General features: G+C 51.1%; 1 protein-coding gene across 1 annotated transcript; it reads left to right on the plus strand.

Moving 5' to 3' along the window:
• LOC102010478 (translation initiation factor IF-2-like) lies at positions 1–2,215 on the plus strand (the record flags this gene model as incomplete). Its single annotated transcript, XM_013512111.1, is given in 2 exon segments — positions 1–1,532; positions 1,916–2,215. A coding segment is annotated over 1 exon segment (581 nt), but the record flags the coding sequence as incomplete, so codon positions are not given.
• Between the last annotated feature and the right edge of the window lie 10,345 nt (positions 2,216–12,560).

The raw sequence follows: 12,560 nt of genomic DNA on the forward strand, positions 1-12,560 counted from the left end.
CCGCTGCTGCAGGCGCCGCGACCACGACGCCGCCCGCCCCGTCCGCCGTCCGCTCCGGCCGCCCGCTGGCTGCGTGCGCGCGTGTGGAGTCGTGGCACTTTCTGCCTCGGAGCTGGCGAACGGCCCCCTCCGCCGGGATCGCCGCCTCCTGCCTTCCCCACCCGGGCCAGCCATTCATCGAGCTACCGCTCCCCATTGGTCTGCTCCCCGCCACTCTCAGAGCGGCTGGCCAGTCAGGGCACGGACGGCCGAGCCGCGGCGGCGACCATTGGCCAGAGAGGAGGGTCTCCGCCTCGGCCAATGGACGAGGGGAGGAGCTGCGGGGAGCCGCGAGGGGCGGGGCCGCGCAGCGCTGCGCTGGCCTCTGCGCGGGGGCGGGGCTCCTAGCCCCGCCCATCGGGGAGGAGGTCGCCGGCCAGCCCCGCCCCTTCTGGGCAATGGCGCTCTCCGTGACCGCCACGGCTGCGGTCTCAGCTAGCCGCTGCACGGGGGCGGTTGGCGGAAGGTTCGAATCCCGGCAGCCCCGGCCTGAACCTCTGGGCGCCGCAGTGCCGAGATGCGGTGGACGTCACCCTGAGTAGATGGCACAACCAACCAGAGAAAATGCTTTATTCAAACCCAGTAACTTTGCCCAAAGCACCGCTGCCTCGGGCCCCTGGGTCTGAGGACCAGTTCTGCTTGGGGTCAGCCCAGGAAAGGTAAATCCTTATCTTCAGAGAGATTGCAATCGACGCAGAAGGAATTTCCTTGGAAAAATGGAGGAATGGGATGGAAGAGCCGGAACACCCTCTAGGAATTGGGGTGGCTGCCTGCACACTTTGTTACGGAGGGTTTGTCTGAGATACTGTGCTCCCCCAAACCACAGCCGGGAAGGCCACAATCACCATCCACCTTAGGGGCTTTTGTTCCAGGTACCAAGGCCGTGGCCAGGTTCCGATCCAAGGAAACTCACCTGTGTCCCGGGAAACCCAACAACGGACTCTTCATTGCATGAATTTCCCTAACGTTAATCAACACTTTCCTAACCAAATTCAATTGAAATACTTTGGGCTTGGTTTTTAACCATCAGAACAGGAGGAGAACAGGTCTTTTAAAAGAAATCCTTTGAGAACAGCTTCTTTTAATTTAGGCTCCTAAGGGGCCAGAAGGGCTGCAGCTGCTGGTGGACTCCACTCCGTCCTGGATGGCTGGGGTGGGGGGCAGCTGCAGGGTCCCCAGCACCAGCTGTATCTGCACTATTTCTCCACTACCACCAGCCACACTTGCCTTTGATACTGCACGAGACATTGTTAGAAAGATGTGGAAAAGAAAAACCTTCCCAAGAGAATAAAGAAGGGTTAGGGGGAAATTAAACCATTCATTCGCCTACTTTCAACTTGGCATTCCCAGTACATTAATGATTAATTGACAGGAAGTAACCTGGATTAGCTCTCTCTCCTCATCTTGCAGGACTGAACCCCACCTTGGAATAAAATTCAAGAATCTCAGCTTCTAATTGGAAGTTGCTGCTGTCGAGTCCTGCTCTACCACGGGTAAGCAGTTTAACCTCTCTGTGGGTGGATGCGTTCACCTGGGGTAATCGCGTCCTCTTCTGGGCTTGAGAGATGAAGCCATTCACTCCTTCCCTGGTGTTTGTTGAATGCCAGGGGTCCACATCCAGCCTAAGCAGCCTACAGTGACCCATATAGGAGCTGATCAAAAATATGCTGTGTTTCAACACACGTCACTAACTCCCCTCAGAGTGTGCCCCCTTGCTTTGAACACACTTATCCAATCCTTCCACTTTCTGAAGCAGCTCAGGAAGTCCTTTTTCATGAATGTCTTTAGGTATGGCGATAAAAAATATGGTGAATGCTGGTGTTGAGTGTCACCGGGCAGAAAGGCAGGTTCTTCTTTTGTTGTTTTTTTTTTTAAGACAGATTCTTGAAAGCATGGCGCTGTGTCCTCATCCATCTTCTTCACAGATCTGGCATGTTCCAACTTCTGAGTCCTCCCTAAAGTAAAAAATGAGCACTAAAGGAAGATGCTTTGAATGTATTCAGGACATTGAGGCAGCCACAGCAGTCCAACTAAGGACCCCCTGGAAAGAACATCCCAGAACTGCTTCAGCAAGGGACAAGAATGACGGGATAAGTGTTAAACATAATGGCGTATACGTGAGGGAGATTCATGGCAATGCATCTTTTCTGTAATACATTTTTGGTTTGGTTTGTTTCATTTGGGTTTTTTTGTTGTTGTTGTTATGTTTTGTTTTTTGAGACCGCTCTTGCTGTGTAGTTCAAGATGGCCTCACTCTATAGCCCAGGCTAGCCTCCAGTTCACAGCGATTCTCCTGCCTCAGCCTCCTCAGTACTGGGATTACAAATGTGTGCCACCACAGCTAGCAGCAATACATTTTTAAAAATGTAAACATTCAGCATGTGTTATGGTCACACTTGCTAGATCCAATAAAAAAACCATCTGCCCAAGCGCCTGCTCCTGGGCAGGGACTTCTTTATCTTGTTTACTGTTTTCTTTACGTTTTCTCAGAAAGAGATCCTGGCAGAAGGATTTAGCTGAAAGGTAGTCCCCCTCTGCTCAGAATTTGAGGAGGATTAGTTCTGTTACCGGGTCCTGGGGTCTCTTTCCAGAGGGGGTTTGTAGGTTCTTCATTTCTTGGACAAAGAATTAGACAAAAGAAACGCAAAAGATTTTATATTTATTAAAGGTAGGAAAAGAAACTTGCTCTGCAGAGCAAGTTTGGGCCCAGTAGAAACAGGAAGCAAGTATACTCTACAGCATGAGAGCAGACCACTGTGAGAGAGAACACAGTAGCCCAGAGCTCCAGAGCCACTGTCTTTGGTATCTCCCACTCCTCAGGCTGACCTAGGCCTAGGCTGTCCTATGGAAAACTTGCTCAGTTCCCTCGAGAAGAACGGGAGCCAGGGCTGTCTTAGTGTTTCCATATACAGGGCCTTGGGATCTGTTCTGCACAGGTGTCCTGGGGCTTTGTAATGAACAGGTCTTCCCCAGCCAGTCTAGGGCCATGCCCTAGTCTCCTGCTCCAGTTCACAGACCCACCCCCGCTATACCAGAATCCAAGCAGACCCCAGGCTGGCACGAAATAGCATAGCATTTGCACAGCACCTGTACACATCTTCCTGAGCACTTTAATCATCTCTAGACTGCTTGTAATACCTAGGACCACGTCGACACTGCGTACATAATTGAACTGCATTGCTCAGGGAATAATGACAGAGGCAGAGTCTGTACATGCTGAACTCAAGTGTAAATTTTTTCCCAAATATTTTGTGAACAGTGGATGTGGGACCTGTGGAGCCTGTGGGTATGGAGGGGCCCCAGCTGGAGGTGCTTGTAGGAAACACTGGGAGGAGTGGGGTGGGCAGAGCCCAGTGCCAAGCAGTAACAGCCATGGGTGGTGATGGAGGCGGTGAGGACCCCAGAGATGGCCACTGCCCACGTGGGGACAGGGTTCCTGGTTGACCACACCCAGGCCACCCTGGTTCAGAGCTGCTTCTGGGAGGACTTAGCTCACCCCATGCCTCATCTGCCAGAGAAATCCCTGCAGCAGGGAGCCGCTGGCAGAATTGCCACCATGACATCTCCTGCAGGGAGCTGTCGAGGGCATTGTGCCCATGGGGACAGGCCAGGAGATGCATCACCTGTCAGCACCGTCCTGCAATGGGTCGCAGCACTCAGGGAGTGAGGGTTACCTGCAGAAGGCTCCTGGCTGTTCTTTCACCTTATTCAATATTGGGTTTGGCATCAGCACAGTGTCTGATTCAGCATGGACCAGTGGCCTGCTCTGAGCTTGGCCTTCCTCATCCCCAGCTGTCCCGTCATGGCCTGACCATCGAGGTCGTGCTCCTTACCCCTGCTCAGCCTCAGGAGCTCCCCTGAAGCTGGGACTGCAGGCTGGGGTCTCCCCAGCACTAGATGGAGGAGATATGAGAGGTGTCACCCACTGGCTCGGCATACACCACAGCCCGGCATCTGCAAACTCACCACCCGCAGCCAGGCGAGGAAGGCCACACCCTCGGGGTGTTCAGGGCCCAAAACACAGGTCCCTGGCATCCCCAATGACAGTCCACCAAGGAGCCCAGTTGAGGTAGGCTGGGAGCTCTGGGCGGGGATCACCCAGCCTGGGTTGGAAGGGACTGGAAGGCCTCAGGCCACACAGCATAGGCGCCCAGGGACCGAGAAGGTGCAGTGGAGGCACACTGACTTGGGAAGTGCTGGATGAGAGGGAAAGGCCGGAGATGCATCCCCAAGGTGACCCTAAGGGACTTCCTTCGAATGGTGTGAGTGCTCCCTATATTGTTAATAGTGGTGGTTCTGTGGCTATGGGAAAACATCAAATTGTACACAATAAAGCATTCTTATTAGGCACAATTAAACATACAAGAATACCTAGCATGGTCTATTAATTCATGACAGCGCTTTGCTTTGTGTTACTAAATTGCAGATAGTGTTTTAAAAGACTAGCCAAAAAAAAAAGACTGTCCAGGTATGGTGATACACACCTATAATCCAAGCACTCTGAGAGGCTGAGGCAGGAGGATCAAAAATTCAAGCCCAGCCCATGCAACCTAGTGACCTAGTGAGACCCTGTCTCAAAATAAAAATATATATATGAAAAGGACTGAGGATATAGCTCGGTGTGACACCCTGGGTTCAATCCCTAGTACCACAGAATAAGGTAGCCAGAAAGATGAGACTAGCTGGGCATCATGGTGCACGCCTGTAATCCTAGCACTGGGGAGGCTGAGGCAGGAAGATTGCCGTAAGTTTGAGGCCAGCCAAAACAAAAAAGGAAAACCCGGCCCAAAAAAAAAAAAAAAAAGATGAGACTATGTCTTACAGTTTCAAAAGAGGTTTTTCTTTGTCAACAACTGTGAAAAGATAATAAATGACAAACTAAAACATGCGGAAGGAAGTGCATGGTGACAATGCGCAACATGCTCAGGTCTTACCGTGTGCCCAGCATGCCTTGAGAGTCCCTACAAATATGTAAACTTAGCCCTCAGCACGGCCTGTGAGGGAGTGGCAGTTGTTATCTCATCCCCGAGATGTGGGGTGCGGGCCCAGAGAGCCTGAGCAATCTGGCCAGGCAGGAGTGCTGGCCTCAGGGGCCCCTGCATCTCTTGGGATGCACTGGACCTGTGGTAAGGGGGGCTCAGCTCACCCCACCCCTCATCTACTGGAGAAAGCCCTGCAGCAGAGGACCAAGAAGGGTGCTTTTCCAGCTTTCTAAGGAGCTTTGCAAATGGTTCTTCCTGTCACTATAGAGGAAAGTCACACTTTCCCACATTAAAAGAGCCTAAACCCAGTGCAGTGGTGCATGCCTATAATCCCAGCACTCAGAAGGCTGAGGCAGGAGATTGCCATGAGTTCAAGGTCAGCCTGGGCTACATGGTGAGTTCAAGAACAGTCTGAGCTACATATCAAGACCCTGTCTCAAAAACTCAAAAAAAGAGCCCGAGACTCCCAAAACTTCAGGCTTCCCAGGATGCAACTCTCCACCTTCCCCCTGCAGAACTGAGTGAGCACAGCAGACCCCGGGCCCTTTCCCCCTCCTGGTCCCCCTGCAGGCTGTCCATGTATCTCCCCTCGGCATGTTCCTCAGAAGATGATGAAGAGCTCTGATCCGCCAGGCACAGTGGTGCACATCTGTAATCCCAGCTCCCCCTCCTGAGGCAGAAGGACTGAAAATTCAGGGCCAGCCTGAGGCACTTAGCAAGCCTGTATCTCAAAATAAGAAATTTGTAAAAAGGGGTGCATATGTAGCTCTATGAATGAGCACCCCGGTTTGATCCCCAATACCGAAAAAAAAAGCTTGAATTTTTGATCCTCCTGCCTCAGCCTCTCAGAGTGCTTGGATTACAGGTGTGTATCACCATACCCGGACAGTCTTTTTTTTTTTTTTGCTAATCTTTTAAAACACTATCTGCAATTTAGTAACACAAAGCAAAGCGCTCGTTGAACCAAAGACCCTGGGCAGTCTCATCCTGCTGAGTTACCTGGAGCCCCACCCTCCACCTCAGGTGGGAGGTACAAGAGAAGCGCTGTGACCCCGAGCCCAGCTATACGGGCAGCCGCCTCACTGGACATCTTGATGTAAAAGCCAAGACCTTTGATCAGAGGGCCCCACAGAGCTTCATCCTTCCCTCCTGGGCTAGCTAAGCTTGCCAGGCTGCCTGGCTCCTCTGGAAGACGGGTGGAAGCGCAGCCCGCAGGACACTGACCCTTAGCCCAGAGCTGCATCTGTTGCTGGCCCAGTGACTGCTCGCTCAGCACTCACAGAGCTCTGCAGTGCCCTGAAGTCTGCACTGGCACCGACAGGTCCACGGAGACCAACCCCACAAGGCACTGCCCTCGGTAGCTTGCAGCTGGCTGAAAATGGGGTGCGGGCACTGTCAGGACCTGGCACCTCACAGGACCACTCATTCTCTTTCTCTGCAATCCTCCCGGGAGCAAATGTGCTGGTCTTCTGCGCGCCGCCCTGTTGAGTCTGTTTCTCTGCCTGACTTCCGTGGATCCCAGAGGTGAGTTCCTCCTTCTGTTCCCCAATTTCGCCTCTTCCCATCTGCACCCACCTTTACTGCCTCTTCCAAGCGCGACCTTCGGCTCTTCATTCTGCAGTCGGATCTACGTTTGTCAAGCAAGCTGTCATCGGTACAGACACAAAGTGCAATCAGATTTGGTTATTCTCAGCCAGGCGTGGTCGTGCAGGAGGACCACCTCAACTACCTGTCACAACACCCCCCCACACACACAAATTTGGTTTTTCTTCTACCCATGGAGGCCTACAGAACCCCTTCCCCAGCCACTGGCCCCCTTCCGAGGCCCCGGCACCTGGGCACTGGTTTGAGGGTCAGTTCTGAGCCCAGGGATCCTGGCTCTGCAGAAGCAGCAGCAGCAGCAAGTTGTGCTGTTTTCCTTCTGAATTCCCTGGGATTTTGCTTCCCTAGTGAGGAGCTCTTAGCTTCAGGAAGTCCTGTCTTTTATCCACCTGAAGTCACTCTGCTCTGGGGCTGGGCAGAGGCCCCGCGTGTGCCCGCCTCTGCTGAGGCTCAGAGTCGCGTGTGCACGTCGATTAGTGAGGCCTGCACTTAGGACTTGCTGCTCGGTCTGCTCTTCTGCTCCTCCCCGCAGACCTCAAAGCCGCAGCTCCCGGCCACTCCAGCACCGCGTGGCCTCCTCGGGCTCTGTTCGTCAGCTGGGGGTTTCCTTTATTTTTTAATCATTAGTGAGAATTTTGAAGAAGGTCTTTAAGCCAGAACCAAAAAGAAAGAAAATATAGTAAGATTCAGATGAGGCCTACAAGGGCGGCTGAGTTCTGCTCTGCTCCCTCTGGCCAGCCAAAGCCGGAGCAGGCTACCCCACTCAGCACAGCCGCCAGCTTCCCATCTGAATGTGCACTGCAGGAGGACTGGCATAGAGGAAGAGACATAGCCTGCAGCCCCAGCGCCTCTCTTCTTTAGGAGGAGAACTCTGCCATGGTCAGAGAACTTGGGTTGCGGTGGGATGGAGTTAAGCAGGCTTCAGCCCTAGTCTTCCTGCTAACGTCATTTCCCGATGAGTCCCTGACACACTAGGTGCCACTGGTGAATGTGTATTTGTGAAAGAGAGAAAACTAATTCACACTAAAGTGTTACTGATTTATTGTGCACCACCTCTCAGACACTTGTGCCCGGCTGCCTCTAATGGCAGAGGAGGGTGGAGGTGGACGCTGAACCATCTGTCCCAGGAAAGCATTAAAATTGATGTGTTTGACACCAATTTTAACACTAAACATGTAGTTTCTGTGTTTTTCTCTGCAATGTAGTCACATAGCCAGGTTTTCCTCAGAACGGAACTAGTTTTCTCATAACTTTCCTGGCAGGAAAAGATGAGACTATGAGAGTAATACATTTGAATGCATAATGCATACAGTACAGGGGAAGGTATCGAGAAAAATGTAAGAAGATCATATGACATTCCAGCCTTCCGATGTGACATTTTACATCTGCACTGTTTTCTATTTATAAAGACACACTGTTTATATAGAAAATTAAATTACTTAAAAACCCCAAGTAAGAAGGTTCTTTTCTCTCTCCTGGTGGCCTCTGGGCCAGGCTCCGGGATCAACCCAGGCAACATTCCAGCGGGAGAAGCAGAGACTTGGGAGCAGCGTCTGGAGTGGGGACGTTTGGAAGAGGGGGGCGGAGACGGGGTGGGAGGAGCTTTCTGGAAATGTGCTCTGGTCACTTGGGCGGGAGGAGAGGCTGCGTTTGAGGGCCCTGGGACAGCAGGCAGCCACCAGCATTGGTGACACTCTGCAGCGTGTGGGTGTTGCCCCAGATGCCCAGTCTAAGTTTTCTCTTTCTGGCCGAAATCTTAAGGACTCTCGCTTTGACAAGGGTCAGAGAAGTCCATGGTGGCGTCGGCAGGGCCCAGGAGGGACAGAGACAAGGCAGCTGGGGCTCTGCCCTCACTGGCCCGCTGCGGGGACGGGAGGGAGGGAGGGAACAGGGCACCTGGCGGCGGAGGGTGTGTCCTGCGGGAGGGGCCTCCGGAGCTGTTCCCAGAGCCGTCCACGTCTACAGCTGCACAATACCCTCTTTATTCCCCGGTCCTCGCGACTCTGTGGTGGCTGACGTGGAGTCTCCCTGGCACGGCAGCGCTCAGAGCCGTGGCTGGCGGGCACGTCCTGGGCAGACACCCTCAGCCGCCGGGGTGGGAGCCAGCCGAGTCTCTGCCCCGGTCTCTCTTTTGCAAAAGAGTTGGATGGAGAGACTGAATGCTGCGAGGTCAGATTGGCAACAAGTACCTGCTCCTTTGCTTGGTCTGGGCACACTGTGCGAGCCGCCCCTGTGCTTCACATTGGGGCTGTGGCGGCCAGGACTTGGGGCAGGAGGCAGGTGACCAGCACACACCCACCAAGGGTCGTCCCAGGGTTTCCTGGTGTCACTGCAACTGTGGTCAACAGTAGCCCAGAAACTATACGTGGAAATTTGAGAAGTAATTCAGATGCTAGTGAGGCATGGTGGCACATGCCTATAATCCCAGCACTGGGGAGGCTGAGGCAGGAGGATGCCCTGAGTTTGAGCCCAACCTAGGCTGCATAATGAGTTCAAGACCAGCCTGAAACTACATAGTGAGACCCTGTCCCCCTCCCCCCCCAAAAAAAAACTTGTACATAGAAATTCCAGAAATAAACAATTCACGTGCAGTTCCAAGGGGCCCAATGCTGAGACCCTGTGTGCACAGCTTATCCCTTTGTTCCATGTGTCCAGCTGTGTGGGTTTCAGGGTATTGCAGTGTCTAAGTGACCTTGGCTTAATGATGGCCCCAAAGCACAGAAGCCATGATGCCAAAGGAGTCTCAAGCACCACACAAAGAGGGCACCAGGTGGCAAAAAAGCCAGGCACATAGGGAAAAGCAAAATACATGTCAGGTTGATTGGGGACTATCCACTGGGGGTGTCAGGAGTGTTCCCCAAAAAGGAAGGACTACTGTACTAATGAGACGGAGCAATGTGATAGGAAGTGATGCTTAGGTAAAGCCTCAGGTAACAGCAGGCCCAGCTGCAGGGCAAGGAAGCAGCAGAAGTCTCCCAGGCAGAGCATATATAAAGACCCTGAGGTGGGGACATAATTGACAATTGCGGGGAACTGGGTGAGGCTGTGAAGAAGTAGTGATAAAGTGCACTGAGCAAAGGAGGTCAGAGAAGAAGAGGTGGAGAGGAAGATTCATTACCTAAGCACCTCTTTGACCATGGCAGAGGGCTTTGAACACACGGTATCTCAACTCAGTCCTCTAATGATCCTATTATATAGATAAGGAACCAGTCTCAGGATAACTTCCTGCAGGTCACAAAACTACGAAGTGGCGGTGCGGGGATCCTGACCAAGGACTCTACTTGCACAACTCCAAAGTGCACATGCACACAGAAGGGAAACTATTTGTGTTGTTGCTTGAGGTTTGGGCAGTGAACAGCCTGGGCCACTGTACATGGTGGCCTTGTGCTAGCTCAGATTTATTTTCTCGACATGGGGCTGTTAGGAATATAAAGATTTATCCTATATCCTCAGAGGCCCACTGGCAAGCTCCACCCTGAGCAGAGAATATGGAGGTCTTCGGTTCCACCCCCAGCACTACAGGAAGGGAGGGAGGGGGAAAGAAATAAAAGAAATTAAAGATATTATCCTGGCCCTTGATGAGCACATGCTGTGTTTCAGAAAAAGCAATGTCTGCGAAGATGCTGGCTGACAGAAATAAGACAACACGGGGTTGTGTCGAGGACAGCACAAGTGACTCCGGGAGGCCTGTGAGGTCTCAGCTTGGCCTGCGGACTTAGCCTGGCGGATCTGCAGAGAATCCCTTGGGATCCCCCAGACCGGCACCAGAAACCTCAGACGGTGCCCACCCTGAGCATGTGTCTCCAGCAGTCTGTAAATTTTACCGAACGAGCATTTGTCATTCCATACTTTATCCAAATAGAATCATAGAAGAAAAAAATCTATAATCTCATCCATGAAACACAAAGCCCTCCCACATTTTAGGATATTTCCTTCTATTTTTCTCCCTTGACAAGCAACGTTGAGTGTATTATATATCATATACACACCCTGCAGAGACACATACACATATGTATAGACGTATATCTTCACCTTTATTGAGATGGTGAGTTACATTGTTTATTTTTTGTTTTCTGAGGCAAAGTCTCACTATGTAGTTTGGGCTACCTTTGAACTCACTATGTACCCCAGGCTGGCCTCAAACTCACATTGATCCTCCTGCCTCAGCCTCCCGAGTACTGGGATTATAGGTGTAAGCCACCACACCCAGCTAAATTACAATGTAGCCACCACATCCAGCTAAATTATGTATAAAATTAAGTTACAATGTACAAAATTCCTGTGTTTTAAGGGGATTAGTGTATGAGTTTTGACAAATGTACATACCTTAGTAACCACTGGAGAAAGATCTAGAATATTCCTTCAACTCACAGAGTTACTGTGTACCCTTAAGCACTCCCAACCCCCACCTCAGGCAGGCACTGAGCTTACTCCTCAGGTTTAAGGCTACAATGAATAAAGCAGCTGGGAGTGTTCTTATACCAGTCTTTCTTAGGGATATGTTTTGACTTCTCTGGATAAACACCCAGGAATAGAATTACCTATCACGGGGTAGATCTCAATGTTTGACTTTGTAGGAACCCTCCAGACAATTTTCCAGAGTGCCTGTGCCATTTCCCATTGTGTGAGGGTTCCAGTTGCCCCACATCCTCATCAGCACTGAGTGTTGTTGCTCTTTTTCATATTAGCCACTCTGGTGAGCATGAATTTTCATTTCCCTGATCAACAATGATGTTAGCGCTTTTAATAGGCAAGTGTTCCCACAATTGTAATTGTTTGTATTCTCTGCTTTTTAAATTTATACCTCACATTCTTCTCTTACCCCATTGTCTTTATAACATTATATTACTGACTCCTCATATCCCAACCAGGGAGTTTTCTGCAGTTTATTGTTTCATTCCTCTAATAGACATTTAAATTATTTCCAGTTTCCCACAATTCTAAATAATGCTGGCAGTAACAGCTTAGTACATATATTTCTTGTCCTATTTTAGGTTTGTACATATATAGAGATTTATATTTATATTCTCCCATGTTTTAGATTCATTCTTTCCATATTTTGGATTACTTCCTCCAAATAAATTCAGGAGATGAAATTAGCAGGTCCAAAGCAGGTTCTTGGCCTTGAGAGTGTGAAATTCGAGGTGGGTGTCGGACCTTGGTGTCTTGAGCACACGCTGAGCTTCTTTTCTTCTCTGAGCTCTGAATGAAGTGTCTCACACACATATGACCCTTGGTCTATGGCAAAGCTCATGGTGGCTGGTAGCCAATTACTCTTGAGTCCTGAGCAAGGCTGACAAGGTTGGGCCAGGGATATAGCTCAGTGGCACAAGCACCTTCTTGGCAAGCACAAGGTCCTGAGTTCGATTCCTGGTACCAAATTAGAAAATTTAAAAAAATTTTTAAAAAAGGCTGACAAAGTCTATAGTGTCCCTAACACAGTGCTTAGGGACAGTAGGTTTCCTTGTCCCTGAAGCCAGGTTGAAAGGTGGAGAGAGAAGAACTCCTGAGTAACCTGTCCCCTCAGTAATCTGGGACGGTACGGACCAGTGCAGCTGGCCCCACACGATGGCAGTCCCAGGGCCTGAACCAGGGCACCTGGCTTGCGGGAGCTGGACTGGAGGGAGTCCCCTCAGCAGGCACATTGTGTTTGGACTTTGTGTCTGTCAGGGGAGTCCAGGGGGGCCCATGGCAAAGACGAGTGGTGTGCAGGGAGGGACCAAGGTCCACTGCAGGGCAATGAAGCAAAGGTACAAGCAAAAGTCACCAGGCCTCCCCTAACCACAGCAGCTGGTGATTTCCCCAGGGTCACCTTGATGGTCTGCAAAAGGCATACTGTGGCCCTCTACCCCGAGACCACCCACTCACCAGCAAGTCAGAAAATCCAAGTCTACTATGCCAATTTATGTCTTTCCCCTTCTTTTTCTTGGTGTCAGG

The sequence above is a fragment of the Chinchilla lanigera genome, unplaced genomic scaffold (genome assembly GCF_000276665.1).
Source record: "Chinchilla lanigera isolate Chin_1 unplaced genomic scaffold, ChiLan1.0 scaffold00014, whole genome shotgun sequence".
NCBI classification, from domain to species: domain Eukaryota; kingdom Metazoa; phylum Chordata; class Mammalia; order Rodentia; family Chinchillidae; genus Chinchilla; species Chinchilla lanigera.